At 42.9% G+C, this 27,613-nt stretch overlaps 1 protein-coding gene and 1 long non-coding RNA gene across 7 annotated transcripts; one reads left to right on the top strand and one right to left on the bottom strand.

Moving 5' to 3' along the window:
* Window positions 1–1,405: 1,405 nt before the first annotated feature.
* LOC133138273 (serine/arginine-rich splicing factor 3) lies at window positions 1,406–16,591 on the top strand. Of its 6 annotated transcripts, none has more exons than XM_061256884.1 (7): window positions 1,406–1,551; window positions 7,247–7,308; window positions 7,655–7,865; window positions 8,455–8,589; window positions 14,965–15,003; window positions 15,761–15,847; window positions 16,135–16,591. In XM_061256884.1, the coding sequence occupies exons 2-7, from the start codon at window positions 7,302–7,304 to the stop codon at window positions 16,160–16,162; spliced, it is 507 nt and encodes a 168-aa protein (XP_061112868.1). In that variant the 5' UTR covers window positions 1,406–1,551; window positions 7,247–7,301; the 3' UTR covers window positions 16,163–16,591. The 6 variants fall into 6 exon arrangements, with proteins under 6 accessions (XP_061112868.1, XP_061112872.1, XP_061112874.1 ...); XM_061256887.1 differs by having other exon boundaries at window positions 1,465–1,592; XM_061256885.1 differs by lacking the exon at window positions 1,406–1,551 and adding an exon at window positions 1,600–2,723.
* A 4,897-nt stretch (window positions 16,592–21,488) lies between these two features.
* LOC133138204 (uncharacterized) lies at window positions 21,489–26,611 on the bottom strand. The gene is made up of 3 exons (XR_009709692.1): window positions 26,086–26,611; window positions 25,491–25,529; window positions 21,489–24,922 (listed from the first exon to the last, which is right to left on the bottom strand). It is a non-coding gene; the product is annotated as an uncharacterized LOC133138204 (long non-coding RNA).
* Window positions 26,612–27,613: the final 1,002 nt, after the last annotated feature.

The raw sequence follows: 27,613 nt of genomic DNA, 5'->3' as shown, positions 1-27,613 counted from the left end.
CCGTCCACTCATCATCATCCTGTGATGTGCTGTCAACTGAGCCAAGGTAATAATGTCTGTTATGTTCATCATCCTCAGTCATTTCACTCACCAGCCTGCTTCTGCACACTCTTTCCCAGTGCCCCTTTTTCCCACACTTATTGCACTTATCTTGCTGGCTGTGTGACGTTTTGCCGCACTGTTCACATTTTCTGCGGTCATTGTCTTTATGTTTACGCTCGTTTTGGTGCGGTCTTCGTCCTTTAATCCACGTGGCGCTGCTGTGTTTTTGTACCACTTCTTGAATAGCACAGGCTCGCTCTCCCTGCTGGTTATCCTGCGCTTTCACCTCCTCTGACTGCCGCACCTCTTGTACAGTCATCTCCAGAGTGAGTTTTGGGATTAGCTGCAGTTTCTGTGATAACTCCTTGTCCGAGATACCTACCACAATCCGGTCTCTGATGTGTTCTTCTCGTCTAGCACCAAAGTCGCAGTGTTCAGACAGTTCGTACAAAGCGTGGATAAATGTCTCTGCGATTGTGGCAAAAGTTTTGTTATGTCCATGTCGTATGGATAAGATTTTTTCTTCATATTGTCTCTGTGATAGTTTATCTATAGTGTCTTTACATTTCATGTTGGAATTGGTCGGTTCTGGTAGTCATTTGTGATATTTTGTCTGCAGGCCTTGACGGAGGGTAGCATTTTAGCTCGCTGGTGCACTGCGCATCAGTACAATATGGCCACGGTTCATTTTGAGTGTCGTCATGGAATACTATGCTTCACACTGTAAAGGTCTATATAAATTTAGCTCAAATGGAGTACTGAAATCCTTACTTCAAAGCCACGCACCCTGGCTCATAGAGACATTTTCCCATTCAAAAATCCCATTCACTTTTTTTTTTAATCACTTAATATTAATATTAATATCACTTAACCTGTCTTCCAAAAAAAATTATTATAATCAAATAAAATAGTCCAGGCATTTTATTCATATAATTACCAAGTACTCACTCGCCGGAAAAGTACTAATTTATCCAAAGAGGCCGAAAATACAAGCCCGCCTACAAATGGCCTACAATTTCCACGTTTTGAAATGACCTAACGACTACATATCCCACTACAATATGCTCGCGCCATTTCCGCTATGACGTTTTTGTGACGTCACGTGCGTCACGATGCGTCGCCAGAGCCAATCTGAGCATTGGGAACAGTGATTTCCTGACGGGTAGTGTCATTGAACGCTTCATACGGCTACTGCCACAAAATAAATAAAATTTTCTCAAAACACAGACTGTATCAAATATAACTAAATAAACGATACAGAGCCACCTCCCTGACAGAATACCCGGACTCATTTTTTATTTTTTGTTGGAACACAGTTCTTATATGAAGTGATTTAAAAATGTTTTTTTTACGCATGGGGCGTGGTTTTGACGTCAGACTTAGGTCTGCCAACAGTACCCGGATGGTAGCGCGGTGGAAGAGGAAAAAGTGTAGAGTACTCTAGATTAGCTAGCCACAGCTGTGCAGTCACGAGCCGCGCCATTTCGCATTTCCAGGGAAAAGACCGCGGTAAGGCAGTGAAAGTGCGGGAACGGCATTCATATAAACTGGTAATACATTTAATCCGACAAAAAGAAAAGGAAAGAAATCGCTCCAATTTTCCGACAAGCATTGCTATTTCTGTCTTGATTGCTTTGGTTAGAATGCGCATTGTAGTTGAGGGTGATGTTCACTGTGGGAGTTCGTACAATGTGGATGGCGGCCATTTGTTTCCGCCGTGTGAATAACGTTTGGAATCGGTAGCTAACCATCATAACAGCAGGATCGTTTTTTGATCTCGCTTAGAGGGAAGATCATTTGTTTAAAATACCTAGCTAACCAGTGGGCTTGTTTGTTAAAACTCGTTGTCCAACACGGCTTCGCTGGTTTAAATTCGCTAACCGAGTGTTTAATTCCTCTAGTGCTAACCTCCAGGCTAGTTTGTTTTGTTTAAACTCGCTAACCAACGGGGTCGTTCGGGTAAACTCGCTTACCAACTGACTGGTTTATTTTGTATAAACTCGCGAGGTTAACCCACTGCCTCGATTATTTTAATGTAACCCACTCATTAGGACCGTTAAAGTAAGTTGGTTGGCTCGTTTGTTTAAATTCGCTAGCTAACATGCAACTCGCTAGTTTCCAGATTCGTTTTTAAAATTTATTTAGTTGACTCTTAGTTTTGTCCAATGTGTTTTGTTTAAACTCGCTACCTAACTGGCTGCAGGCTCCTTGGCTAACTAACATTCACCACCGCCATGCTTGCCGATCCGGCAGCAGCCAACAGAACACCGGGAAGCGACGGCTTCCACCAGAAGTTAACGTCCAATGGTAGTTTTTCTCCTGAGTAATGTTATGGTTGCTTATCGACTAACCCAACACTTTGATGTGAATTGGACCTGTATGAATCGAGAGAACGTCAAATAACTGCACAACGTCCCTGTGTTAGCCCACGACCTATTATGTACTCTGTTATTTAGGCTGAGCCGTATAAGCCCACAGCAGCTTCCCCACCATAATGTTACAGTGGATCATACTTGTGTGCTGAAATTGATCGCGTATGTCACTCGAACCAAGTTATGAAAATGGAAGGAATTAGACACACAAAACCGCAACTGATCTAGAAAGCTGCACTGTTCGGGACATAGTGACCTAACTTGGTGCTTGGAACACGGTGCTGAGCCAAATCAAGCTGAATCCAACAGGTTAGTTGGCTAACAAGAACCTATGTGTCTCCGTTCCTGGCTAGCTAATATAAGCGCCAAGATGTTTGTGTTGTATTAAAAGCTTGCCTGGTAATGTACCCTGCAAACGCGTTAATCTTGCTAGAAACATGTTTAAAACATGGTTTGGTCCTTGCACATGTAGTGTGTAGTTAGAGGCTAGTTGGCTTATTAACCATTCTATGGCTGTCCGAAATGGTTCACTATTACCTAATTACTAGTCAATGTCCATATATTGCACTTTATACAACGAGTCGGTCCGGTCCGTTGTCTCTGTTGGTCAGTTTGCATTCCAGCCGTGCCAATATCAATGATATACGCTGGGCTAAAAGGATTCTTCACACATCTTTTAATATTAATACGCGTTTGTTGATCGCCATTATCTTAATCGAAATGAACGAAATTTTACGTACTGCAATTTAACGTACTACAACTAACGATAATTTTGTTATAGATGAATCTATTAGTAGATTTAAACAATTTGCTGGAGCTGGGGGTGACTGGATTCAATTTGCAGTTGAACATTTCAAGATGTATCGACTTGTTTTTGAAGTGTGATACTACTATCCTTAGATCACTTGGGTAGTTTCCCCTCAGACACCCCCGACTAAAGACCCACAGTAGACCATCTGAGCTGCTAGCAAGCTAGCTGGCTAACGTTAGTGGACTGAGGATAGATTGTTGCAGTAGTGTTGCGTTAGTGCTGTGGGGATGCTTAATTCTGTTCTCGTTATTCTTAATTATGGTTCGTCGTCAGTAGTCATGCTTTTTTTCTTAATCAAGCTAATGCCTTAATTCTTAGATGTGTATTGATTGCCTGGACTGGGTAATTTTGTGTGTTGATGCATGTATGTCCGTTCTCATTTCAAAGATCCTTCCACAAAAAGTAGCAATCGTCATGTAAATCCTTAATCTGAGAAATGTTTAGTTAACAGTAGTTGATGATAGTATTTATATTTCATTTCATACACAATGGAGCTTAATGTCTGCAATATCTTCAACAGATTAGCTGTAGCTTGCAAGATAGAATTGACTAGGCTATATAATTATAATTGGACATTTAATTTGGTAATTGGAGGGTATTGATTAATAAGCCAATTAAGTCAAGTCATTTTGTGAGAAATTAACCAGAGGTGTGGGGAGGTACCAGTCCAATGTTCTGTATATACACTGCTCAAGAAAATTAAGGGAACACTTAAGGGACACATTAGATCTTGATGAACGATTTATTTAATTTGAAAACTTTACTGATGTACATTGTATAATTTGACGTAACGACAGTCAAAGGAAACCAAAATCACCAACCCATTGACGGCTGGATTCAAAATCACACCGAAAATCAAAGTAAAAAAATTGAAATCTCAGGCTGATCCAACTTGTGCGAATTTTATCACGGCAACTGATAATGTGACGGTAGTGTGTATGGCCTGTACACACTCCTGACAACGTCTGGGCATACTCCTGATCAGTCGGTGGATGGTGTCCTGGGGGATCTCCTCCCAGACCTGGATCAGGGCATCAGTGAGCTCCTGGACAGTCTGTGGCAGTACTTGGCGGCGTCGCATGCACCGATACATAACGTCCCATAGGTGCTCAATTGGATTTAGGTCAGGGGAACGTGAGGGCCAGTCAATGGCATCAATGCCTTCCTCATCCAGGAACTGCCTACACACGCATTGTCCCGCTCCAGGAGGAACCCAGGGCCCACTGCACCAGCGTAAGGTCTGACAATCTGTCTGCGGATTTCATCCCGGTACCTAACAGCAGTCAGGGTACCGTTAGCTATGACATGGAGGTCTGTGCTACCCTCCAAGGATATGCCTCCCCAAACCATCTCTGACCCACCGCCAAACCGCTCATGCTGGATGATGTTACAGGCAGCATAACGTTCACCACGGCATCTCCAGACTCACGCCTGGATGATGTTGCAGGCAGCACAACGTTCACCACGGCGTCTCCAGACTCAGGCCTGTCCATGTGCTCAGTGTGAACCTGCTCATCTGTGAAGAGAACTGGGTGCCAATGGCGGACCTGCCAATTCTGGTGGTCTCTCGCCAATGCCAATCAAGCAATTGTCTTGCTTTTGCATCTCCTTTGCACCTGTTGGCACTTTCATTTGCACCCAAGCAGGTGATATTGATTCACAATCACTTGTGCTTCCTAAATGGACAGATTGATATCCCTGAAGTTTAACTGACTTGGTGTCACACTGTGATTAAGTGTTCCCTTAATTTCTTTGAGCAGTGTACATTCCCCTCCAAAAGTATTGGAATAGTAAGGCAAATTCCTTCTTTCTTGCTCAGGACATTCCAAGTTGTTGTACAAGCTATCACCAATTATCTCCCCTCTTTTGAGCTGCAAAATGACTTGCTTTACTCCCAAAGACAGCTCTCTGGTTCTCATTTTGGTTTATCTTACACAAATGCCCGCAAAACCAAAGGCTAAAACCAAGAGTAGATATTCAGAACTATTTATTATTTAACCAATCAATCTAACAGGATGTATCTGGGTGACAACACCTGTCAGTCAATACTTTTGCTCACCTAAATTGGGTGGTCTGATATAAAATGTTCCATGTTCTAAATCTAGATTAAATACCAGCAAATAAAAGCTGTACATCCTCAAGCTCCATTGTCTTTGGTGTATATTTGGGGAAGACTGTCTTCAATCGATGAGCCTTTATTTACACTGAGACACATTTGAGAGAAGTGTTTTCTTTGTGCAGCGTTTACAATGCAAAAACGAGTCATCATATATGTAGAGAAATGACAAAAAATTCCTTGTTTAAAATGATCACAGTTGGTACAATACAGACCATTGTAAAACTGAATCACAAGACAATCAAGCTAAGATTTCTTGTAAATGTTTCCAGAAGGCTGGAGTGCTCTATCTAAAAGCAGCCTTTCCAAGGTTGGTATTTACCCTGCCTTGTGCAACAAGTTCCCAATCTTGAGTACTTGGCTCCAGCTCTCCATGTAAGAAATGATGTGAGAGGGTGGTAGTCTATGGAAAAGAGCTATGTAAATTAACACTGTGAGCACTTTATTAGGTATTAATTACTTTTAAAAAAAGGTGGCCTGTAGTGTAGTTAAGGTACATGATTGGGACCCGCAAGGTTGGTGGTTCGATCCCCGGTGTAGCCACAGTATGATCTGCACAGCCGTTGGGCCCTTGAGCAAGGCCCTTTACCCTGCATTGCTCCGGGGGAGGATTGTCTCCTGCTTAGTCTAATCAACTGTATGTTACTGGCGACAGCGTCTGCCAAATGCCATTAATGCAATTAGCATTACTGTCAGCCTTGATCAATCTGGCCATTCTCCTCTGACATCTTTAGCAAGGTGTTTTTGTCTGGACGCTGCAATTTTATTGTATTTTTTGCACTGTTCTTTGCACACTATCGTGTGTGAAATCCCAGGAGATGAGCAGTTTGTAAGATACTCAAACCACCCTGTCTGCCGCCAACAATCGTTCCACGGTCAAAGTCATTTAGATCACTTTCCCCATTCTGATGGTTGATGTGAACATTAACTGGCACGCTCCTGTATCTACATTGTATGCATTGCATTGCTGTCACAGTTGGCTGATTGGATAATCCCAAGTAGGTGTAATAAATTAAAAATGTTCTTACTGATCAGTGAGTGTATATATATATACACATACATACACACACGCGCGTATATGTACTTACACACAATACAGCAAATTGGTTTGCCAAAATAATTATGAAATACAGCTAACTAACCTGTCCACATCCTGTTTTGCATGTGGGCTAAAAACTGAAATGGTAGCGCAACTGATTTATTGGTAGTCATTGGTACATTTCCTTGTCATTGCCTGGCAGGGCAGAGTGGGGTGGTGCTGATGCATTTCCATGTGCTGCTGTAACGCTGCCTGACAGGGCAGTGGAGTGGTTCTGTAACGCTGCCTGACAGGGCAGTGGAGTGGTTCTGTAACGCTGCCTGACAGGGCAGTGGAGTGGTGCTGTAACGCTGCCTGACAGGGCAGTGGAGTGGTGCTGTAACGCTGCCTGACAGGGCAGTGGAGTGGTGCTGTAACGCTGCCTGACAGGGCAGTGGAGTGGTGCTGTAACGCTGCCTGACAGGGCAGTGGAGTGGTGCTGTAACGCTGCCTGACAGGGCAGTGGAGTGGTGCTGTAACGCTGCCTGACAGGGCAGTGGAATGGTGCTGTAACGCTGCCTGACAGGACAGTGGAGTGGTGCTGTAACGCTGCCTGACAGGGCAGTGGAGTGGTGCTGATGCATTTCCATGTGCTACGCATTTCCTCCCTCTGCAGCCACCTACCCGAGTCCCTCGTTGGCTCCAGTGGCAGTCAGGCGTTTGTGTAACATAAACATTGGCTATCTCTTCAGCGTTACTGTGCGTGCGGGTGGCCTGACTTCATTTTTTTCAGATGTAATGCATTTGCTTGTGCAGTTTTGTTTAAAGTAAATGATGCATTCTTTCTTGTGCTGGAAATGTGTAACACATGAAAATTCTTCTTTCAGTTTCACGCACACACTTGTGGAGTAACACTTTTTTAGAAAATTGAGGCCAGTTGAAATGGGAGGTAATGACCAAACTTTATTTATACCTTGCATGCTGAAAGTGCTTTTTTTGGTTCTGGTCTTTGCTTAATGTCCGCAGAGCTGGCCTGGTCCTGCTTGAAGTAGCTTGGCCAGCCTGCTGTGGGAGGGGGCTGCTGCTTTACAAGGGGATCTCCGTAGGCTACTCACTGTTCTGTGGGAGAACTGCATGTTGAATAAAATGAGCTTAAAGGTGCCTCTGGCATCTCTCATCTCCAGTTAAATATGTTTATTACTTGTTGCAGTGCTTAAATGTTACTTGTTATCAGAAGTAGAATTTTGGAGAAGTTCGCAGAGTGCTTTGATCTGGTCCCCTTCCTGTTTTCCCAGACCCTGCCATGCACAGAGACTGCCCTCTGGACTGCAAGGTGTACGTTGGGAATTTGGGGAATAATGGGAATAAGACGGAGCTGGAGCGGTCCTTTGGGTATTATGGCCCCCTGCGCAGCGTGTGGGTGGCGAGAAACCCCCCTGGCTTCGCCTTCGTGGAGTTTGAAGACCCTCGAGACGCCACGGATGCCGTCAGGGAGCTCGATGGGAGGTAAAAACACAGACCCATTGGGATGGGGGATGGTGGCATTCTGCTAGTAGGGCTGGAGTGCGCATAGGGTGGGGAAATGTGCAAATTGATGGCAGCAGACATTGGACATATTGTAAAAACAATTGTTTTTCTGAGTGTGTGAAAGGTTTGCCTTTTTAAATGGAAAGTATTTTGTAGCCCTGTGCTTATGGAGGTAGCATAGGACATTAATGATTTAGAAATGATTACATTTCTGATCCCCTAATTTAAACTGCTTGATAACTTGTTAATTATTGGCCTAGCTATGAAGTTTAAGCCATTGAGAAGATACTACATCCTTTTTTTTTTTTTTTCGGATATATTTTTTTCTGCCATGACTAGGTAGCTTGGTCAATGCTTTAGCATTGATAAATGTTATCGATATTGGGAAGGACCCAGCAAGTCGTCTGTGCATTATCTTGCTTTGCGGCAACATAAGGTGCTGCCAGCTTCAGTCAGCACTGACCCGGTCTGTGTTGTGGCCAGAGGGAGTATGTGCAGTTATTCAGCCACTGACTGTATTATAACATGTTTAGCGGCCTTCTGGTTGTTTTTGGGCTGTTTGGTGCAGAAATTTGTGTGGATGCCGTGTGAGGGTGGAGCTGTCGAATGGAGAGAAACGATCTCGTAACCGGGGACCGCCGCCCTCCTGGAGCCGCCGCCCACGTGATGACTACCGCCGTCGAAGCCCCGCCCCTCGCCGCAGGTCAGCATGATGAGGAACTGGATGTGGCAGCACCTTCCCTAAACACCCCTCCATTTCCAATACACCCCATAACAGCAGTGGGGTGCTGTTGCCCAGGAAAAAGGCTTAATGAGGTTAAATGCATCAATACCAAACTGACAGTTCAGTGTTTGCATTATTTAATTTGTGTATTGTTAGGTGTTCATAACATGGCCAAATTTAACTACACAAAAATCTAAGTCTACTTTCTGTGATAGCAGCTGTTCTCTGGCAGGCAAGCTTGAGTATGAAATTGCACATGGAATCCACAGAATGTGTTTTGGGGTATGCTAGACGATCCACACACATTCTGCAATTTTATTTTATTTATTTATTATTTATTTATTTAGTCATTCATATTTGAAATTCAGTTGCAACTTTTGCACAATCCATAGAAGGCTTCTGTCATTGATGTTGACAGTCAGGGCAGATGCCAGTTCCAAATAGTTTTGGAACGCATCTATCCTTGTTAAGCATTTTTCTCACTTGTGCTTATTCCCCCATCGTTCTGTTAAGTACTCTATGAATGCAGAATTTCTTTCCAATTAACAGAGGTGATAATGTTTCATTTATTTGTGAACTCATATTTCTACCTGCATAGATTTCTGTTGATTAAACTGGTTGGTTTAGCCTAAAAAACAAAACCATTGGCTTCCTATACAAATTTTGGACTATGCATTTCAGATTAATTGTTCTTGATGTAAGATTAGTATTAAATTGAGTTCATCCCAAAATAATTGAGCTTTGAAGCCCAGCATGAACAGGGGTCTCCTTAACAAGGACCGAGGAAGCACTCTATTGTTAATTCCAGTGATGCTTGGTTGACTGTTTTTTCTTAAGTATGCTAAATGGAGGGGCTTTCACCTCATTTGTAATGACAAGCAGGAAGTGATTGGTTTGCAGCTGGGAGAGGGCAGTTGGAGGAGGGTCATGTGGTGTGCAGTAGCGCTGGGCTGTCTGCCAGGAACGCTCTTCATGTGACTCAGGGCATTTTTGTATGGACCACAGCTAGCATAGTTTCTCAGCGAGCATTTAAGAAATGGATATGGCTGCAGGTTGCCATGCGTCATTACTCTGTAGAGTTCATGTCCACCTTTCATTGCAACATACAGTAGAACCTCAGCTCTGTACCTCCAAAAACCGAAAAGTCTGGTCTACTTAAGAGGGTATGGAGTCAGAAGTGTAACATGAATACAAAAAGACCACTTCCAAATGCGAATGAGTAATACTTTTGAGAGAACTTGAAATCGTATCAAAATGAGCCACGGTGGCTTACAGCTAAAGTAATGCACCTTGATGCAGGCATCAGTTTGTTAGTTGCACACTGATGCCCCGGCTTTCGATTCCCAGTCCTTTGGCCGGCTCACATGGAGCGGCATAATTGGCTTGATGGTCCGAGGGTGGGATTCGGGGGTTCAGGGTTTGAAGTAGGTGTGCAGTTCTCAGGGGGGACGAGGTTGGGGTTGTAAGCGGTGTATCCTCCACTAACAGTGATAATTGGAATAGATGGGGTACAATTGGCTACCAAATTGGGAGAAAATGGCAACGTTTAAAAAAAATAATAATAATTAAGATTGTATCAAAATTAGGAGGGATTTTGCTTAACTGCTGTTGCTTACACTCTGCTCTTAATGTAGACTTTGTTGATCTTATCATACAGTGATAAGATTGGATATTGTTGGACTAGATCAGTGTCACATGTAACAAACGTAAAACATAAAAATTTGGAACGAACTTCATCCCTGATGCGTTGGTTTCTCTGGTTCTCCTGTATGTTCATTATCCACCCATTACAGGCCCACTCTAGTTCACCACTAGGCCATCTACCACAAGGATAATTACTGAAATCAGTATTGCTCATCGCCAATATGTGGTTTACTTATTGTTTTTCTGTAATAACATAAATTGGCACTGCCATGCATGGTCACATGGAAGCTGCAAGTTTTGGGAGGTATTGTTTGGCTACACCCGAGGCAGAACTGGTGACGTTTTCCACGTCAGCCTTTCCTGCAGCCTCTGTCGTTTGGTCAGTCACTTGCTCCTCTGGTTTAATCACAGTGAAAGACAAAACGCCTCATGGTGGCGATGATCATCTAAGGTAAATTCCATTAACTTTGTAGCTATATAGCTCGCCAGTAACGATGCAAGCAAAGCAAGAGGCCGTCTCCAGCCGTAGAGAATGGGCTTTCTCCTTACTCCAGCCTTAGAGAATGGGCTTTCTCCTTACTCCAGCCTTAGAGAATGGGCTTTCTTTTTACTCCAGCCTTAGAGAATGGGCTTTCTCCTTACTCCAGCCTTAGAGAATGGGCTTTCTCCTTACTCCAGCCTTAGAGAATGGGCTTTCTCCGTACTCCAGCCTTAGAGAATGGGCTTTCTCCTTACTCCAGCCTTAGAGAATGGGCTTTCTCCTTACTCCAGCCTTAGAGAATGGGCTTTCTCCTTACTCCAGCCTTAGAGAATGGGCTTTCTCCTTACTCCAGCCTTAGAGAATGGGCTTTCTCCTTACTCCAGCCTTAGAGAATGGGCTTTCTCCTTACTCCAGCCTTAGAGAATGGGCTTTCTCCGTACTCCAGCCTTAGAGAATGGGCTTTCTCCTTACTCCAGCCTTAGAGAATGGGCTTTCTCCTTACTCCAGCCTTAGAGAATGGGCTTTCTCCTTACTCCAGCCTTAGAGAATGGGCTTTCTCCTTACTCCAGCCTTAGAGAATGGGCTTTCTCCTTACTCCAGCCTTAGAGAATGGGCTTTCTCCTTACTCCAGCCTTAGAGAATGGGCTTTCTCCTTACTCCAGCCTTAGAGAATGGGCTTTCTCCTTACTCCAGCCTTAGAGAATGGGCTTTCTCCTTACTCCAGCCTTAGAGAATGGGCTTTCTCCTTACTCCAGCCTTAGAGAATGGGCTTTCTCCTTACTCCAGCCTTAGAGAATGGGCTTTCTCCTTACTCCAGCCTTAGAGAATGGGCTTTCTCCTTACTCCAGCCTTAGAGAATGGGCTTTCACCTTACTCCAGCCTTAGAGAATGGGCTTTCACCTTACTCCAGCCTTAGAGAATGGGCTTTCTCCTTACTCCAGCCTTAGAGAATGGGCTTTCTCCTTACTCCAGCCTTAGAGAATGGGCTTTCACCCGCAGTCTAAACATTTTGCACCAAAGTATCTACCCGATGAAGGCACAGAGAAATATGCTTTTTGATCAGGGTTAAATTGTAACACTTGACAAAATGGTAAAAATCACCGGAAAGATTATTGGGGAAGTGCATGTAATCCTTTCCGTGGTGTTTTTCATGCCCGAGTGATAATAAATTCAGACCACCATCTCCTCTATGATGAGTTTCAGATTCTTCCCTCAGGCCAGTGTTTTAAGAGTACCAAGGCTCAAGAGTAACAGACTTAAACAGACTTTATTCCAGCAGCCATCTCCCTTCTTAATGGCAGTAATATTTGAGGGCCACTTTGAGAGATCTTCAGGTGCGTCCTCCTGTATAGCATCTGCTACGTCATCCTGTGGTTCTGTCTGCACAACACTTCCACAACAGGATAAAGTTTTTTTGATAGATTTTAATAGTGAATGAAATACATTTGCTGTCTTGCATTCAAAAGCAAGAGGCAGCAACATATAATCTAACAATGCACTGTCACTCCATAGTGTAGGGAAATGTATTTAGTTACTGTAGAACATTGTGTAAAAGAATGTAATTTGTGCAGTTTCATATTAAACTGCCCAGTGAGTGCCACAATTGATTGGGCATATATAAGTACATTGTAAATCCACTAATGGTACTGTAAACGGCTCTTATACCCTTATACCTTACCCTTATGCCTCATATGATATGTTTAAATCCCAGTGGGCAAACTCATCAAGGAAACTCTTCCAGCCCTGCGCTCAGCAGTTGTTTAAACTGTTTATATCCACTCTGTTCTATTCACTTTCGGCATGACAAAGTCATGAGCAATAAGTGTCCTCCCTACAGTAAGTGTCCTCCCTACAATAAGTGTCCTCCCTCTTCAGGCCTCAGGTGTCCTCCCTCTTCAGGCCTCAGGTCGGGGTTCCAGGGCAGCAGGCAGCATATTCATTTCCGATAGGTATTAAACTTCACCCAAGCTGCCTGTGCATTATGCGTTTGTGACATTCTATGATGAATCGCTTAATAGTTAACATCCTTAATCCCAGCTCTCCATTTCATTTTGTCTAGTTTTTTTGCAGTGCTCTCTTTAAATATCGCAGTTTTAATCAGTATAAGTGGATGATGGCAAAAGCTCCTATTGGCCTTTGGGTCCTTTGTCATTCCTGTGACTAAAACTGAAAAAGTAATCACTCACTTGCCTGCTATTGTGTTACTGCTGCTGTATGCAAGTTTACTTATAGACTGCTTTAATTTCACATTCCTTAAAGCACTTAAGTGGGAATGTAAACATTTGAGAAACTCTCCTAGCTGTTAGCAATTCATACAATATTCTCTGTCACTATTCAGTCTTTTTTATGTATATATATTTTTTTGTGTGAATGGAGTGAAGCCCAGACCTACTGCACACAGGCCAAGTCAAAGGCAGGTGTACAAATGTAGTGATGCTGAAATGAATTTTTTTTTTCCTTTTTTTTTTTTGTTTTACCATCTATATTAATAAAATGAACCCCCTTTCAGAGTCACCACCATGCCTCTCCTCACCACCCTCTGAATCAGTCAACTAGCCCTCTTTCTGCACCACTGAACAACGTGCCCCAGTCAGCTTGGCTGATGTCGTGTCACATGACCCAGGCTTGGCCAGTCGTCAGGTCGCGACGCCCATTGGTTCCTCTCAGCCTCCTCTCCAACCTAACCCAACCGACAGCGACCTACCTCACATTCCCCACCAATCAGCGTTTTGCTTTTCCCAATGTCGACACCACAACCTGCAAGCATCAGCCCTCGGGTTACCAATAAAAAGCAGGAGAAATCCACAGGCATCCCCCATCCGCCAGCCAGCTAAACGCCTTGCAGCACGCGGCAAACGCTGTTCTGCACAGCTCCCTGGCTGCCAGTCTGGCTCCCCTTCACCATTTCTAGCTCGTTGAAAAGCACAACTAGTAAGTTTTTCCTGCCTCTTCATGTTTGCTGATGGAAAGGTTTTACATCTGAAGGTCTCAGTGTTTAAGGCTGAAACTTTGTTGGTCTGTACTGTTCCACACCCACACGCCAATGTACGGTGGTTTTGTATGGCGATGGTGAGGAGCTCTGGGGAAAGGCGCTGGTCTGGTCAGGTTTTTCGGTCTCACCAAGAGCCATTTCTGTACAGTTAACACAACGTGTTTTAGCCATTCCTAATGTACAGTTAACACTACGTGTTTAGCCATTTCTAATGTACAGTTAACACAACATGTTTTAGCCATTTCTAATGTACAGTTAATACAACGTGTTTTAGCCATTTCTTATGTACAGTTAAAGGTACAGTCGGTGAGATTTTTGTGTTAGAACATTGTTCTAAGAGCATTATAAATCCCAATCATTGAAAACGGCTGACTGACATGTTGACTCACCCTGCCTGTGTTTTTAGTCCTTAAATTAAGGTTTCGAAATATGCATTTGACGGGCCGGCACTTTGTACCAAAACATTGTATAGCTGTACAATAATTCAGAGTTCACAGAGAAGGGGAGGGATAAACAGTGCTGTGGTTTGAGCGTGTTTGTTCCTGCTATTCCTCTCGACTGTTAGAAGTCAGAAATTGCCCGTTGTACCTTTAACACCGCGTTTTAGCCATTTCTGATGCACCCTTAACACAATGTGTTCAGTGTTCAAGGTGTGGGAGTTGTTACTTTGGTCATTCAAATGCCGGTCCACAGCATTTGTTTCATAGTCTCATTCCCCAATGAGTTTGGAACATTTTTAAACTTTTACCTCTGGACTTGATCTACTGTGCCCTTTTGGTTGTGGGCACAAGAGTAAGAGTCCATTAGGCTCATTCTCCCTGTGCGGGTGTGATGTACTGGGGTCACTGGAGTGCTGTGTTGGGGAGGAGGGTAGATCACTGGAGCTCTGAGTGGGGCAGGAGGGCAGGTCACTGGAGCTCTGAGTGGGGCAGGAGGTTAGGTCACTGATGAGCTCTGGGTGGGGCAGGAGGGTATATCACTGACTGGAGCTCTGGGTGGGGCAGGGGGGGTAGGTCACTGACTGGAGCTCTGGGTGGGGCAGGGGGGTAGATCACTGATTGGAGCTCTGGATGTGGGAGGTGCCGAGATCACTGACTGGAGTTGTTAGGGAGGTTGGGTTTGGATGGAAATGGAGTTGCAGTGGAATGGGGAAACTGGGTAGCAGCAGTCTTGGCCGTGTCTGATATTGTTGTGCTTCCTCCCTCCCTTGCTCTTGTCCCCCCCCCCCCCCCCCCAGGTCCCCGCGTAGGAGGAGCTTCAGTCGCAGTCGCAGCAGGTGAGTCGTTGGCGGCCCAGGCTTTGCCTTACCCTCACCTGGATAGCCCAGGCTCTGCCTTTACCCTCACCTGGATAGCCCAGGCTCTGCCTTTACCCTCACCTGGATAGCCCAGGCTCTGCCTTTACCCTCACCTGGATAGCCCAGGCTCTGCCTTTACCCTCACCTGGATAGCCCAGGCTCTGCCTTTACCCTCACCTGGATAGCCCAGGCTCTGCCTTTACCCTCACCTGGATAGCCCAGCCTCTCTGCCTTTACCGTCACCTGGATAAATATGTACAGTCCCTTCATTACATTTACATTTACATTATTGGCATTTGGCAGGCGCTCTTATCCTTCAAAAAGTATTGAAACAGGAAGGTCTATTCCCTTCTTTGTGCTATATACTGAAGACAATTGAGTTTGAGGTCAAAAGATGTACATGAGATGATAAATCCGAATTCAAGTGTATTTCCTGGTATTTGTATCTAGATTTGTTAATCAAATTAGAATAGAACACCCTTTGTATCAGATCACCAGATTTGTAAGTGAGCAAAAGTATTGGAACATGTGACTAACAGGTTTCTTGTTGCCCAGATGTGTCCTGTTAGATTGGGGTAAATGATAAATAGTTGGGTTTTAGCCTTGGGTTTTGCCTGTTGTATTGTTTAATGATGTCAAGAAGGTTAGGCAAACTATGGTTTAGTGATGGCGTTTCATCCAGCCGTTGTGATCAATGAAATTGGTTTATTGTTTCCCTCTGTTGCTTCATTTGCAGGTCTCTCTCCAGAGACAGGAGGAGGGAAAGATCTCTGTCTCGGGACCGAAACCACAAACCCTCCCGCTCATTCTCCAGATCAAGAAGGTAAGTTTGTGGTAATTTGTGTTTGCTGGAAATGCACTCCATGAACAAGAAGTGCTACAAGCCTATCACAATCTAATCATTATCCCCTAAAATCAGGAAGAAAAGGTATGGTGAATCGAGTTTTAAAGTCTTATGGTTGACATTGTGCACAGTGTTTGTAATCCTGGGGAAGTGTACTTGCCATTTGTATGTAATAGTTTTAAAAGTGGTGGTTAGATGTGACGATATTGGATATATTGGCATCCAGTACATTTTGAGTCTAGCTAATTTTATATTTCTCTTTCCAGTCGTTCCAGGTCTAACGACAGAAAATGAAAAGAAAGCGGAAGTTGTCCAAGTGCGATAAAAATTTGGTTTGTCATCTTTTGACCCCCTTGAATCCATTCATGTTCCAGAGTAAACCTTTTTTCTTTTTTTTCCTTTTTTAAGAATCTTTTAGTGGTTTAGTCGAGTGTGTCCGGCAATTCAGGCTACCCAGTTTCGTACATTTTAAATCTGCAGTTCCATGTAGAAAGAAGATTCTAGAATGGTTTCAACCTTCCTGAGCCTGCCTCTTGCTCTGTTCTGTTGGGATGTAGAGGCAGTATGAGCAGGTCATGTTGAGCTTCTGCTGAAGCGCTCGGTGGAGCGCAGGGTGCCGAGCTGAGGTGGAATAAAGTACTCTACTTTGTATCAGTCCAGTCCTGTATTTCTGACATTTGTAACTGTGTTTGTATTGTTACAATTAAAACTTTGACCATAGAATGGTAGTGCGTTGGGTTTGTTTTTCTTATTGAAATGTGTTGCGTGATTTGTTGGGCATGCTTGAGGCTGGTGGGACCTATTTTTTGTTGAATTCAGCGCCTTAACACTACCTTGGATTCCAGGACCACAAATCTGTGGTTAAACACATTACATTACATTACAAGGCATTTAGGAGACGCTCTTATCCAGAGCGATGTACAGTGAAGTGCAGATCAAATGCAGGAACAAGTGTGAAGAGGACCTGAGAGGACAGTATGGTTCCGAGTCCTAGCATGACCATACATATGCAATTGGAACCCTTGAAGAATACATCATCTGTGACACCTGTAAACACCTGACAATGACATAGCTACACACCGCTAGGGGCCCCTGTGCACCTACCTACGCACCACTAGGGGCCCCTGTGCACCTTACCTACACACCCCTAGGGGCCCCTGTGCACCTTACCTACACACCCCTAGGGGCCCCTGTGCACCTACCTACACACCGCTAGGGGCCCCTGTGCACCTTACCTACACACCCCTAGGGGCCCCTGTGCACCATACATACACACCCCTAGGGGCCCCTGTGCACCTACCTACACACCCCTAGGGGCCCCTGTGCACCTACCTACACACCCCTAGGGGCCCCTGTGCACCATACATACACCCCCCTAGGGGCCCCTGTGCACCTTACCTACACACTGCTAGGGGCCCCTGTGCACCTTACCTACACACCCCTAGGGGCCCCTGTGCACCTTACCTACACACCCCTAGGGGCCCCTGTGCACCTACCTACACACAGCTACGGGCCCCTGTGCACCTTACCTACACACCCCTAGGGGCCCCTGTGCACCTTACCTACACACCCCTAGGGGCCCCTTTGCACCTACCTACACACCCCTAGGGGCCCCTGTGCACCATACATACACACCGCTAGGGGCCCCTGTGCACCTGTTAGGCTTCTCTTCAAAAAATTAAAGCGAAAGTTTAATGTTGACGCCCCTGTTTGGCACTCGAGTGAGTGTATTTGAGTCAATGTACTCTACATGCAGTGTGGAAATATCAAGTTTATAATTATGCCGTGTGCTGTTTGAAACTCTTTAGCGTATGAAAGTGTCCTCATATGCCATGCCATGAGGGTCCCTCAATCATACCCGGAAAGGGTTGGTGTGGGTTTTTGTTACAACCAAGCAGTTCTGCACCCGATTCTACTAATCAAACATTAGTGTCTTTGCTAAGGACCTTGATTAGCAGAATCTAACTGCTTGGTTGTTGTAACAAACCTGCCCTAGCCCATTCTGGATGAGATTGATTATACCTAAAAATGTCCCATTCACATCTCAGGAATTTCAGTCGGTTAGACCAACTTGCGCTTTCAATTACTATACTGTGTAGAGTATGGCAAATGATTTCACACTGAAAATGGGTCAATTTTTAATTTCTTTGATTCAATTACAGATTAAGTAATAAGTTGTCTCATTTGCTGATTGTGAAAGTCTAAAATCAGTGTGTCAAATGAATTACTGACAACAAATGGCTGAACCTGCATTCTGTTAAAATAAGTTTACCCACGCAATTATGGTAGAAGAGAGAGGGTCTTTCCCTGCATGGAGCAATTGCTTTACCGATACTGGCAAGAGAACCTAGTAGCTGGCCTTATCGTGTTTATTATAGTATGCAGCAGTGAAACAAAAAATAGACGACCCTTGCCGTGAGAGGAATACAGCATACAGACTTCATTCTGATTCATGTCTGTGGATTTCCAAAATGCTGAGAAGTGAGGGGTGAGGTCCCCTGTTGCAAGTTTTTCAATTGCACATATTACAAAATAAGGAAAATAAGAAATAAGATAGAACCTTGAGTTTTAAAGCTTTGAAATGGTATATTCTTTGACCATATTGATTGAAAATGGAATTGTGGAAAAAGGTAAAGGAAATAAACCCACTCCAGCCCATGGGGTTAATTATATAACTATTTATCCATTTTTATAACCTCTCATGAAGTGAATATGAAATGACAAACATGTACTTGCCTGCATGCTTTGCAGTCTTTACTTGTTTCACAACCTGTCATTCCAGCTCTTTACTCAAATTTCTAGGAATGACTAAAGGTTCAGGTGAAACCCATTGTCATTGGCTGTCATGTCAATACATTGCGCAATGTGTACCAATGTCAACAAAAAGTCAAGAACATTTTGGAATCTCTAATAAATCTATACAGGTATCTTCCAAGGCAATCACAGAAGAATTAAAAATTTGCCTGAAATATGAAACTATTTGGATTCAATCCCCTGTCCAAGTACATTTGTCCAGAACTTCATAGTGTGCAATTAATTTAATTGTACCCTTTGTAATTCAAATGAAATGCAATTATGGAAACCTATTTAATTATATAATTGTCTTCATGTTTCTTTATAATATTTGTATTGAAAATCCTGATAAAAACTGAATGTTCAAATTCATAATGAAAGCTAACAAGTTATGACAAGAAGGTGGGTAGGTCCATTTGGGTCAGTATCTTTAAAACCTTTTTGTATAGATGCCCATTTGTTTTCGCCAGGTAAAATCCTCCAATGAGCAGTGTCTGAAAGCTCATTTCTCTTTCAGTCTGGCATTGAAAAGATGTTATTATGCAAAATATGTTTTCTTTTTCTTTTTTTTCTTTAAATTTATTTGAGGGGGAATTACTAAACTATATTTATAGTGTAGCTGAGAGCAACCACACAGTGCACGCATGTGCGCACTCAACACACACGTATACACACTCGCCTTCCATTCTTTCTCCCATTGCTAATTATCCTCTCTTTAAGATAATTAAACCTTTTTGGTCATTACACATTCATTAGGCAAATGAGATGACTCAAATTACGATATTAATGTTCAAATTCAGTCTTGTTTGGACGGTTTCCTTCCTGATGCTTATTCCACCAAAATCTCAGTGGAGAATAGGTTCATCTGCAGCCCTCCTGTCACCGCTGGTCTATGGGGAAAATACCTATTATGACATAGCGAAGGTGCACAGCACAGTCTAATGAGCCTGTGTTGTCTTTGGTACCACTTCCTATGACACCACAGGGTTAAAGGTCAGGGCTAAAAGGATTGGACAGAAGATTATTCCAGTAAGGTTACACAACACAGATGTCTTGCACACAACAATTGAGTTTTAGTTTTTCTTTGCTGCATGGTGTGCCCTCTGTTTCTCTGTACCATTTACACCTCTACTCAGGGTGTTTCTTCATTTATAATTCAGCCATTTTGTCCTTCCCCAGCAATGTTCTTTTTTTAGCTTTTGAAATAAACCATCACCCATCTCCCTGACAAGCCCCCACTATGCTGCCTGTTTTTTCTGAACTGATTAGCACGGCACATTCTGTTCTATTTCACTTCCTGATGACTGCGTGGCCTTGTGTGAACCTGCCCTTGCACTCTGTCTCTCACATAGACGTACGTGCACTCACACATGCACACACTCACACATGCACTCAGTGACCACTTTATTAGGTAGATCTGTACACCAGCTTGTTAATGCAAATATTTAATCAGCCAATCATGTGGTAGCAACTAAATGCATAAAAGCATGAAGACCTGGCAGACAGGTTCAGCTGTTTTTCAGACCAAATGTTAGAATAGGTAAGAAATGTAATCTAAGAGAATTTGACCATGTAATGATTGTTGGTGCCAGACAGGATGGGTTGAGTATCTCAGAAACTACAGCTCTCCTGGCATTTTCGCACACAACAGTCTCTAGAGTTTACAGAGAATCGTGCAAAAAACATCCAGTGAGCAGCAGTTCTGCGAGCAGAAGCAGGAGAAGGGCCAGACCTCTGGGGGCGGGGTGGGTGCAGGGTGGTGAATGCTGCTGTCAGGCTGATGTAGGGCCCGAGGCTTCTTGTCGGAGATGCGGCCTGCTAATGGTAGAGGGGGGATGTATGGATTACGTCCCAGTTCCATGACATATCACATCTTGGCAAAAACTTTGATCCCCCTTTTGGTGAAGATGCAGCCCATCGTAGAGGTACCAGGGGCCCTGTTTCCTCTCTCAGGCCCTGTTTCCTCTCTCAGGCCCTGTTTCCTCTCTCAGGCCCTGTTTCCTCTCTCAGGGCCCCGTTTCCTCTCTCAGGCCCTGTTTCCTCTCTCAGGGCCCCGTTTCCTCTCTCAGGCCCTGTTTCTTCTCTCAGGCCCTGTTTCCTCTCTCAGGCCCTGTTTCTTCTCTCAGGGCCCTGTTTCCTCTCTCAGGCCCTTTTTCCTCTCTCAGGCCCTGTTTCCTCTCTCAGGGCACAGTAACATTTCATAAAGTCACCTGTTCAGCAAACCTTTTCTTAATAGACCACTACGAAAGACGGCAGGCTTTGTTGCGTTTGTCATTGTCAGCTTTCCAAAACAGTGCATGAGAACGCTGAACTGTATAATAACGCTTTATATTACGCATTATATTCATAGTGTTGAGGAAATATTTCTGTCGCTGTTCCTCCTTGTCCCTTTTAGGTGGGTGAAGCAGTTACAGCAGTGATGTTGAAAAAGCACTCAAGAGTCAATAGTTGTTCAAACTACAAATCTTTAGTTCAAAAATAAAACGGATTAATCTGGGGAATCTGTGTGCTCCATGCAAAAAGCTTCAAGAGACCAGAGAATTCGAAAGTAACAGTAGGAAGTGTCCTAGCCTTTATTCAATATAGCTAACTAATCATCTGTCATAAAAACATCACATTGTCTCTCTTAACCCGCCTTAATATTTTCTGTCTCTCCATGAAAGCTGAGCTGTCTTAACCCCTCGTCTCTGCAATGAGTCAGGCCCACAATCAGACACCAGTGTCATGGCCTTTTAAACACCTGATTAAATGAGCTTCTTGTACTTTGATAGAATGTACTTGTATTATGCAGCTCAATATGTTTGAACAGACACACAGTTTTAATCACTCATGCTGACTTATTCATTTTAATAGTATTAAAATTATCCTTTAAACATTATGACTTGTTTACATTATCATTGAAGTACTAAACAGCATTTAAATCAAACTTCATCATTATTGTAAACACTCATAGTTTTAATAAAAGCATTTTGATCAAACTTCAACAATAGACCGTAGGAAGGATAAACAGTGTTGTAGTTTGATGGTGTTTGTTGCTGCAATTCCTCTCTTGACTGTTAGTCCAAAATTACCTACTGTACCTTTAACTAATAAATCAACAATTCTGTTGTGCCTTGCAACGTTCATCTCCTTGCACACATAGTTGGAGTATAGATACTCCAAAGCACAACAAAGACTATTTTTTAAGGCTACTGTAGGGACTACAACTTCCACATTCCCACAGGAAAATTCTGCGACGTCCACCACGAATGACGTCTAACTTGGTTCAGCCAATCCCGTAATGGCGGGAGCAATAAACGGTCCCGCATAAGAGCAAGACACGTTCTTGGGATCTGCTTCTTCTGCCTCTTCTGCTTCTTCTCTTGGACGCACCCTTTTTGGCCATTCGCTTCAGCTCATCTGCTCCGAGACTCGGACAGAGGCTGAATGCTGCACAGCGCACTACCAGGCCTACCGACACACCCAGTTACCTTGCGGTAACTTCGTGGCCTATAGCGAGTGGAAACTGGTGTACGCGGAACACTACATCAGTTTACTCCTGCAAAACTCACCATCGAACAACAGCAACGAACTTTTACACCTGGAAAAGACCAGCGGATCAGACGACAACGCGCTGCTAAGACGGGAACACCCCAGCCTGCGCATCTCTCCCGGACACCATTCACAGCACCATCGCCGCTTCTACAAGGACAGCATGTCTTTTGGATCCAGCAATGCGTATGGACTCAGTAAGAAAACAAACATTCAGGCATAGCCAGTGTTTAGTTTAGTCTTAACTGTTTTTGTGAACCTGTGTTTCAATATTTACCATCCAACCATTGTAATGTGTTTGGTTAGCTACATATATATGTACCTGAATTGATTCGCCGTCTTTTGCGCATGCATAGAGTAAAACTACGCAAGCTAACTCTAACTCATTACCACACCCAGAACTCTAGCTTACTCAAGCTAGCTACTCCGACTTTTACCTTACCTTTCCTTCAAGCGACACGCGCGCTCGCGCGCGCCCACACACACATACACGCCCTAACTTAACCTACTAAATTTCCTTACTAACTTCCCGTTAGTTTATCTGTTATGTGTTTGTATGTTTGTTTAATAAATATATTTTATTAAACCCCGGTGTCCGTTTTGGAATCGCATAGACATGAGAGCCGAGTTAAAGCAGTCTTTCGAAGAACTTCCAACCTTCAGGTTATCGGTATGTTCAATCATTAATATTGGTTATTTTAATTAATTAAAATACTATATTTGTGGTTGGATATTTCTGATAACAGTAATTTTATGAGACTGATTACTTTTCGCAGTTATACTGCAACACAACGTTTAACTGGCGCCCCGGTTTCGTAGAGAGTAAAATCCCTGCGTTATTTGGCGGCCCGTGCGAGGACCCAACATAATTTGGAGTCCCGTGCGAGATTCCCCTACACTACTGAGGAAATTTAAATGTGATAAAACCATGCTCTCTTTTTTTAAATAAAAACCTTCATTCAAAGTATCTTCATGTTGTATATACCATTGTATATAAATGCCATTAATGTAATATACAGTATTGGGGGGCTGGCCTCTCTCTCTAAAACAAAAATCAAATAAACAAAATCATCACAATGGGTCGTAAGATCACTGGAGCATCTTCCCTAATTCCCCCTGCTGTTTTCCCTGCCTTGTGCCTGATTCCCCCTGCTGTTTGCCCTGCCTTGTGCCTGATTCCCCCTGCTGTTTGCCCTGCCTTGTGCCTGATTCCCCCTGCTGTTTGCCCTGCCTTGTGCCTGATCCCCCCTGCTGTTTGCCCTGCCTTGTGCCTGATTCCCCCTGCTGTTTGCCCTGCCTTGTGCCTGATTCCCCCTGCTGTTTGATACGGGTAGATACGGGTCAGGGTCAGGATATAGGTCAGGAGCTTCAGTTAATGTTCACATCAACCATCAGAATGGGGAAAAAATGTGATCTAAGTGACTTTGACCATGGAATGCTATTACATTACATTATTGGCATTTGGCAGACGCTCTTATCTAGAGCAACATACAATTGATTAGACTAAGCAGGTGACAATCCTCCCCTGGAGCAATGCAGGGTTAAGGGCCTTGATCAAGGGCCCAACGGCTGTGCGGATCTTATTGTGGTTACACCGGGATTAGAACCATCGACCTTGCAGATCCCAGTCATTTACCTTAACCACTACGCCACAGAGAGGATGATTTGAGTATCTCAGAAAGTGCTGATCTCCTGGGATTTACACTCACTGTAATAGTCTGTTAGTTTACGTGATTAAATTATAATTACCCAAAACTAGTGACTGTTAATTAGTTAGACAATTAGTGTGTTAATATAATTAGTACTGCTCAAAATATATGTTAGTTGTTATTAGTAGATTAGTGCTATCTACAAACATGAATGGAGAGAAAGCAGGAAGTGCTTGCCAAAGCGTGACTGAGAAGGAATAGTGGGAAACTGGAAAATTCAGAAAACGCCCAAATAGTGAATCACGCAGACAGGGTAGCTGAGAGCTACATGGAGACACAGACATCACAGGGGAAGATGAGTGCAATAAACTGTGAATGTAAATAGAAAACCAGAATAAGAAAAATAATAAATTTACAAAAATACAAAATAAACTAACAGACAGAATCCACGATCATAACAATGATAAATCTAAACTAAAAGGCTCAAACCTATCATGGTTCTCTATAAAATGTATTGTGATCCAAAATTGCACTGTTTATTTTCATAACATAGACTATAGGGTGCATATTTAACGTTGAACTATGCTGTATACATAACTATATAGAGTCTCCTCCAAAAGGTCTTTGTTTTTACAAAGTTTTTGCTATGTACTGACGACAATTGAGTCAAAAGATGAGATGACCGGTACAAATGTCAGCTTTTATTTCCTGGTATTTTTATCTAGATTTGTTAAACAACTTAAAACATCTCACTTTTTGTATCAGACCGCCCAATTTTTAGGTGAGCAAAAGTATTGGAACATGTGACTGACAGGTGTTTCTTGTTGCCCAGATGTGTCCTGTTAGATTGACTGATTGAACAATAAATAGTTATGAATGTCTACTCTTGGTTTTAGTCTTAGGTTTTTCCTGTTAAGCCATTTTGAAGCTTAGGAAAGAGGGGAAATCTATCAGAGCCATTGCACAAGCATTGGGGATAGCTTATACGACAACATGGAATGTCATGAAAAATAAAGAATCCACGGGTGTACAGGTCGACCAAGGAAAACAACAGCAGTTGATGACAGACACATTGTGAGAACTGTGAAGAAAAACCACAAAAACATTTGTTAGAAGAAAAATTTGAGAGCAGTGATATAGAGGCTAATACCACAAGATGCCAACCACTCAGTAGTAAGAATTGAGATTACAATTACAGATGAGCCACAAAACATCTGGAACAAATTTTCATGGACTGATGAGAATAAGATTAACCTCTAGAATAAGAAGGGATCTGCTCATGATCCAAAACATACAAGCTCATCTGTGAAGCACGGGGGAGGAATGTCATGGCTTGGGCTGGCATGGCTGCTTCTGCAGTGGCTCACTAATCTTTACTGATGATGTAACTGATGTAACTTGATGATGTAACTATGATGGTAGCAGCAGGATGAATCCAGAAGTCTAAAAAAACATTCTGTCTACCAACTTACGGAGAAATATGTCCAAACTAATTTGGAGGAACATCATCATGCAGCAAGACATGACCAAAAACATACTGCCCACATAACAAAGGAGAATGGATGGTTTTGGACTTCCCAAACCAATCACTAGACCTTAACCCAATTTAATTCTCCCTCCTGAAGAGGAGATTGAAGGGACAAACCTACCTGAAACAAACAGCAACGGAAAGAGGCTGGAGTAAAAGCCTGGAAAAGCATCACAAAAGAAGATTTTGGTGATGCCAATGGGTCGCAGCCTTGATGTAGTTATTGCAAGCAAAGGGATATGCTACCAAATATGTTATTTACTTTCATTTACTTAAATACTCTCTGATCCAATACTTTTGTTCACCTAAAAATTGTGCGGTCTGATACCAAATGTGCTATGTTCTAAGTAGATCAACACATCTAGGCATAAATATGAGGAAATAAAAGCTGAAATTCTGAACTCTTTCTCGTGTTAATCTTTTTATCTCAGCCCCAAATGTATTCAGTGAATTGCAGTGTATTAAAAGGAATTGGCCTTGCTGTTCCAATACTTTTACACCAGCTGAATGTTTTACCCAAGCAAGACTTGCAAGCAGGGTGGCATGGGATCATTAAGACAGAAGACAGAAATATATGTGTACAGACAACTTCTTCTGCTTTTCTTTATTATCAGCTCAGCATCAGTTTTACATCATCAGATCACCCCCCAACATATTTAACTATGTGTATGTACCTAGTATTTTTATTCAATACAGATTTTCAGTTCTCTACTCACATCTGGCCCTGGGCTAAGAGCTGGGTTGTGTAGGTGGTGAGGAAAGGAAACACATTCTCCGGATGTTGTACAGGAAGAATCTGCATGCCTGCACACTGCTTTGCTGATCTCAGAATGGGACAGTTTGTTCTCCTGTATCACTTTCCAGCAGATGAAGAGTGTCAAACGGTGTCAAACGGTGTCAATCCAGCTGGCTGAAAGGAGGTTTTTAAATTATTATATTTTAGCCAACTTCAGCTTCTGGTGAGATTTTGACATCCGACTCAAGACGTCTTGTAGACAAGCTCCTATAGACACTGAGCCCAGTGTATTACATGGGAGGAAGAAGAGGAAGACTTGTGTCATCTGCATAGACAGGCCAGGCGGGCCATGGGAGGAGGTGACAGAACCAAGAGGAGTGGTATAGAGGACAAAAAGTAGAGGACCAATGACCAAACCCTGGGGGACAGTTCAGAGGTATGAGGTCTGCAAATTTGAGCTGTCAAAATATATTAGTTCAGATGCACTGATTTTTAAAAACTTATTTCTGAAACAGAAATGCTTTCTGGTGGAAGAAAACAACATATTTGTGAAATGTTTTATGAATAGGTGTAGATCACATTGAAAGTACATTAGTTACATTTGCAAATGATACAAAACTGGGAAGTTTAGCTGACAGTTTGGAAACTACTAAAGTAATCCAGGAAGATTTAAACAGAATCCAGAAATTGGTGGAGAGCAGGGAAATGAAATTCAATATAACTAAATGGAAAGTTCTGCGTGTGGGAAATAAAAACATAATGCAGGATTACTTGAGGTGCTACAAAATTGTAATGTGCTGAAGTTCAAAAAAATTTTGGGGTAATAGTTGATCAAAGCCTTTCAGGTTCTAGCCAATGTGCTGTAGCAGTAAAAAAAAAAAAAAAAAAGACCAACGGGATGCTACGATATATAGCCAAGAGTATTGAGTATAAATATAAGGAATACCCACCTTATACAATTCCCTTGTCAGACCACACTTAGAGTATTGTGTGCATACAACAAGAAAGATATAGAGGAGCTGGAAAGGGTTCAAAGAAGGGCAACCAGATTGATTCCATGTTTTAAAGATAAAAGTTATGAGGAAAGACTTAAGATGTTTCATCTATTCAAGCTTTTTTGACTTAGGTGATTTGATTGAGAATTTTACATTCATTCAATTCATGTGAACTACAGACAATTCTAAAGTGTGAGCTTGGTTAACAGAAGAGGAAATGAGCAAAAGATTAATTCTGCATATGTAAGATTTTTTCACACAGAATGGTCACTGTGTGGAATAGCTTGCCATGACATGTAGTGGAGGCAGACACACTGGGGGTTTTCAAGACCAGGCTAGATACTATTTAGCTTTTAGGCAAAATAAGCAGTAGCTTATGTTATGTGCATGCCGTAGTATTTGTGCTGTAGTGCTTGAGTACATGTGTCTTCTATAATGTGTGTGCTTTAGTGTGTGTGTGTTCATGTGTGTGCTGTGTCACTGTTATATTTCACCAGTACATTTTGTTCCAGC

Source organism: Conger conger, chromosome 10 (genome assembly GCF_963514075.1).
Source record: "Conger conger chromosome 10, fConCon1.1, whole genome shotgun sequence".
Taxonomy (NCBI): Eukaryota; Metazoa; Chordata; class Actinopteri; order Anguilliformes; family Congridae; genus Conger; species Conger conger.
The sequence above is the reverse complement of the archived record's forward strand: the minus strand, read 5'-3'. Positions and strand labels throughout refer to the sequence as shown.

Coding starts and splice junctions, on each gene's coding strand:
- LOC133138273 (XM_061256884.1), top strand. Junction 7,866..8,454: donor GTCAGGGAGCTCGATGGGAG/GTAAAAACACAG, acceptor TGTTTGGTGCAG/AAATTTGTGTGGATGCCGTG. Junction 8,590..14,964: donor AGCCCCGCCCCTCGCCGCAG/GTCAGCATGATG, acceptor CCCCCCCCCCAG/GTCCCCGCGTAGGAGGAGCT.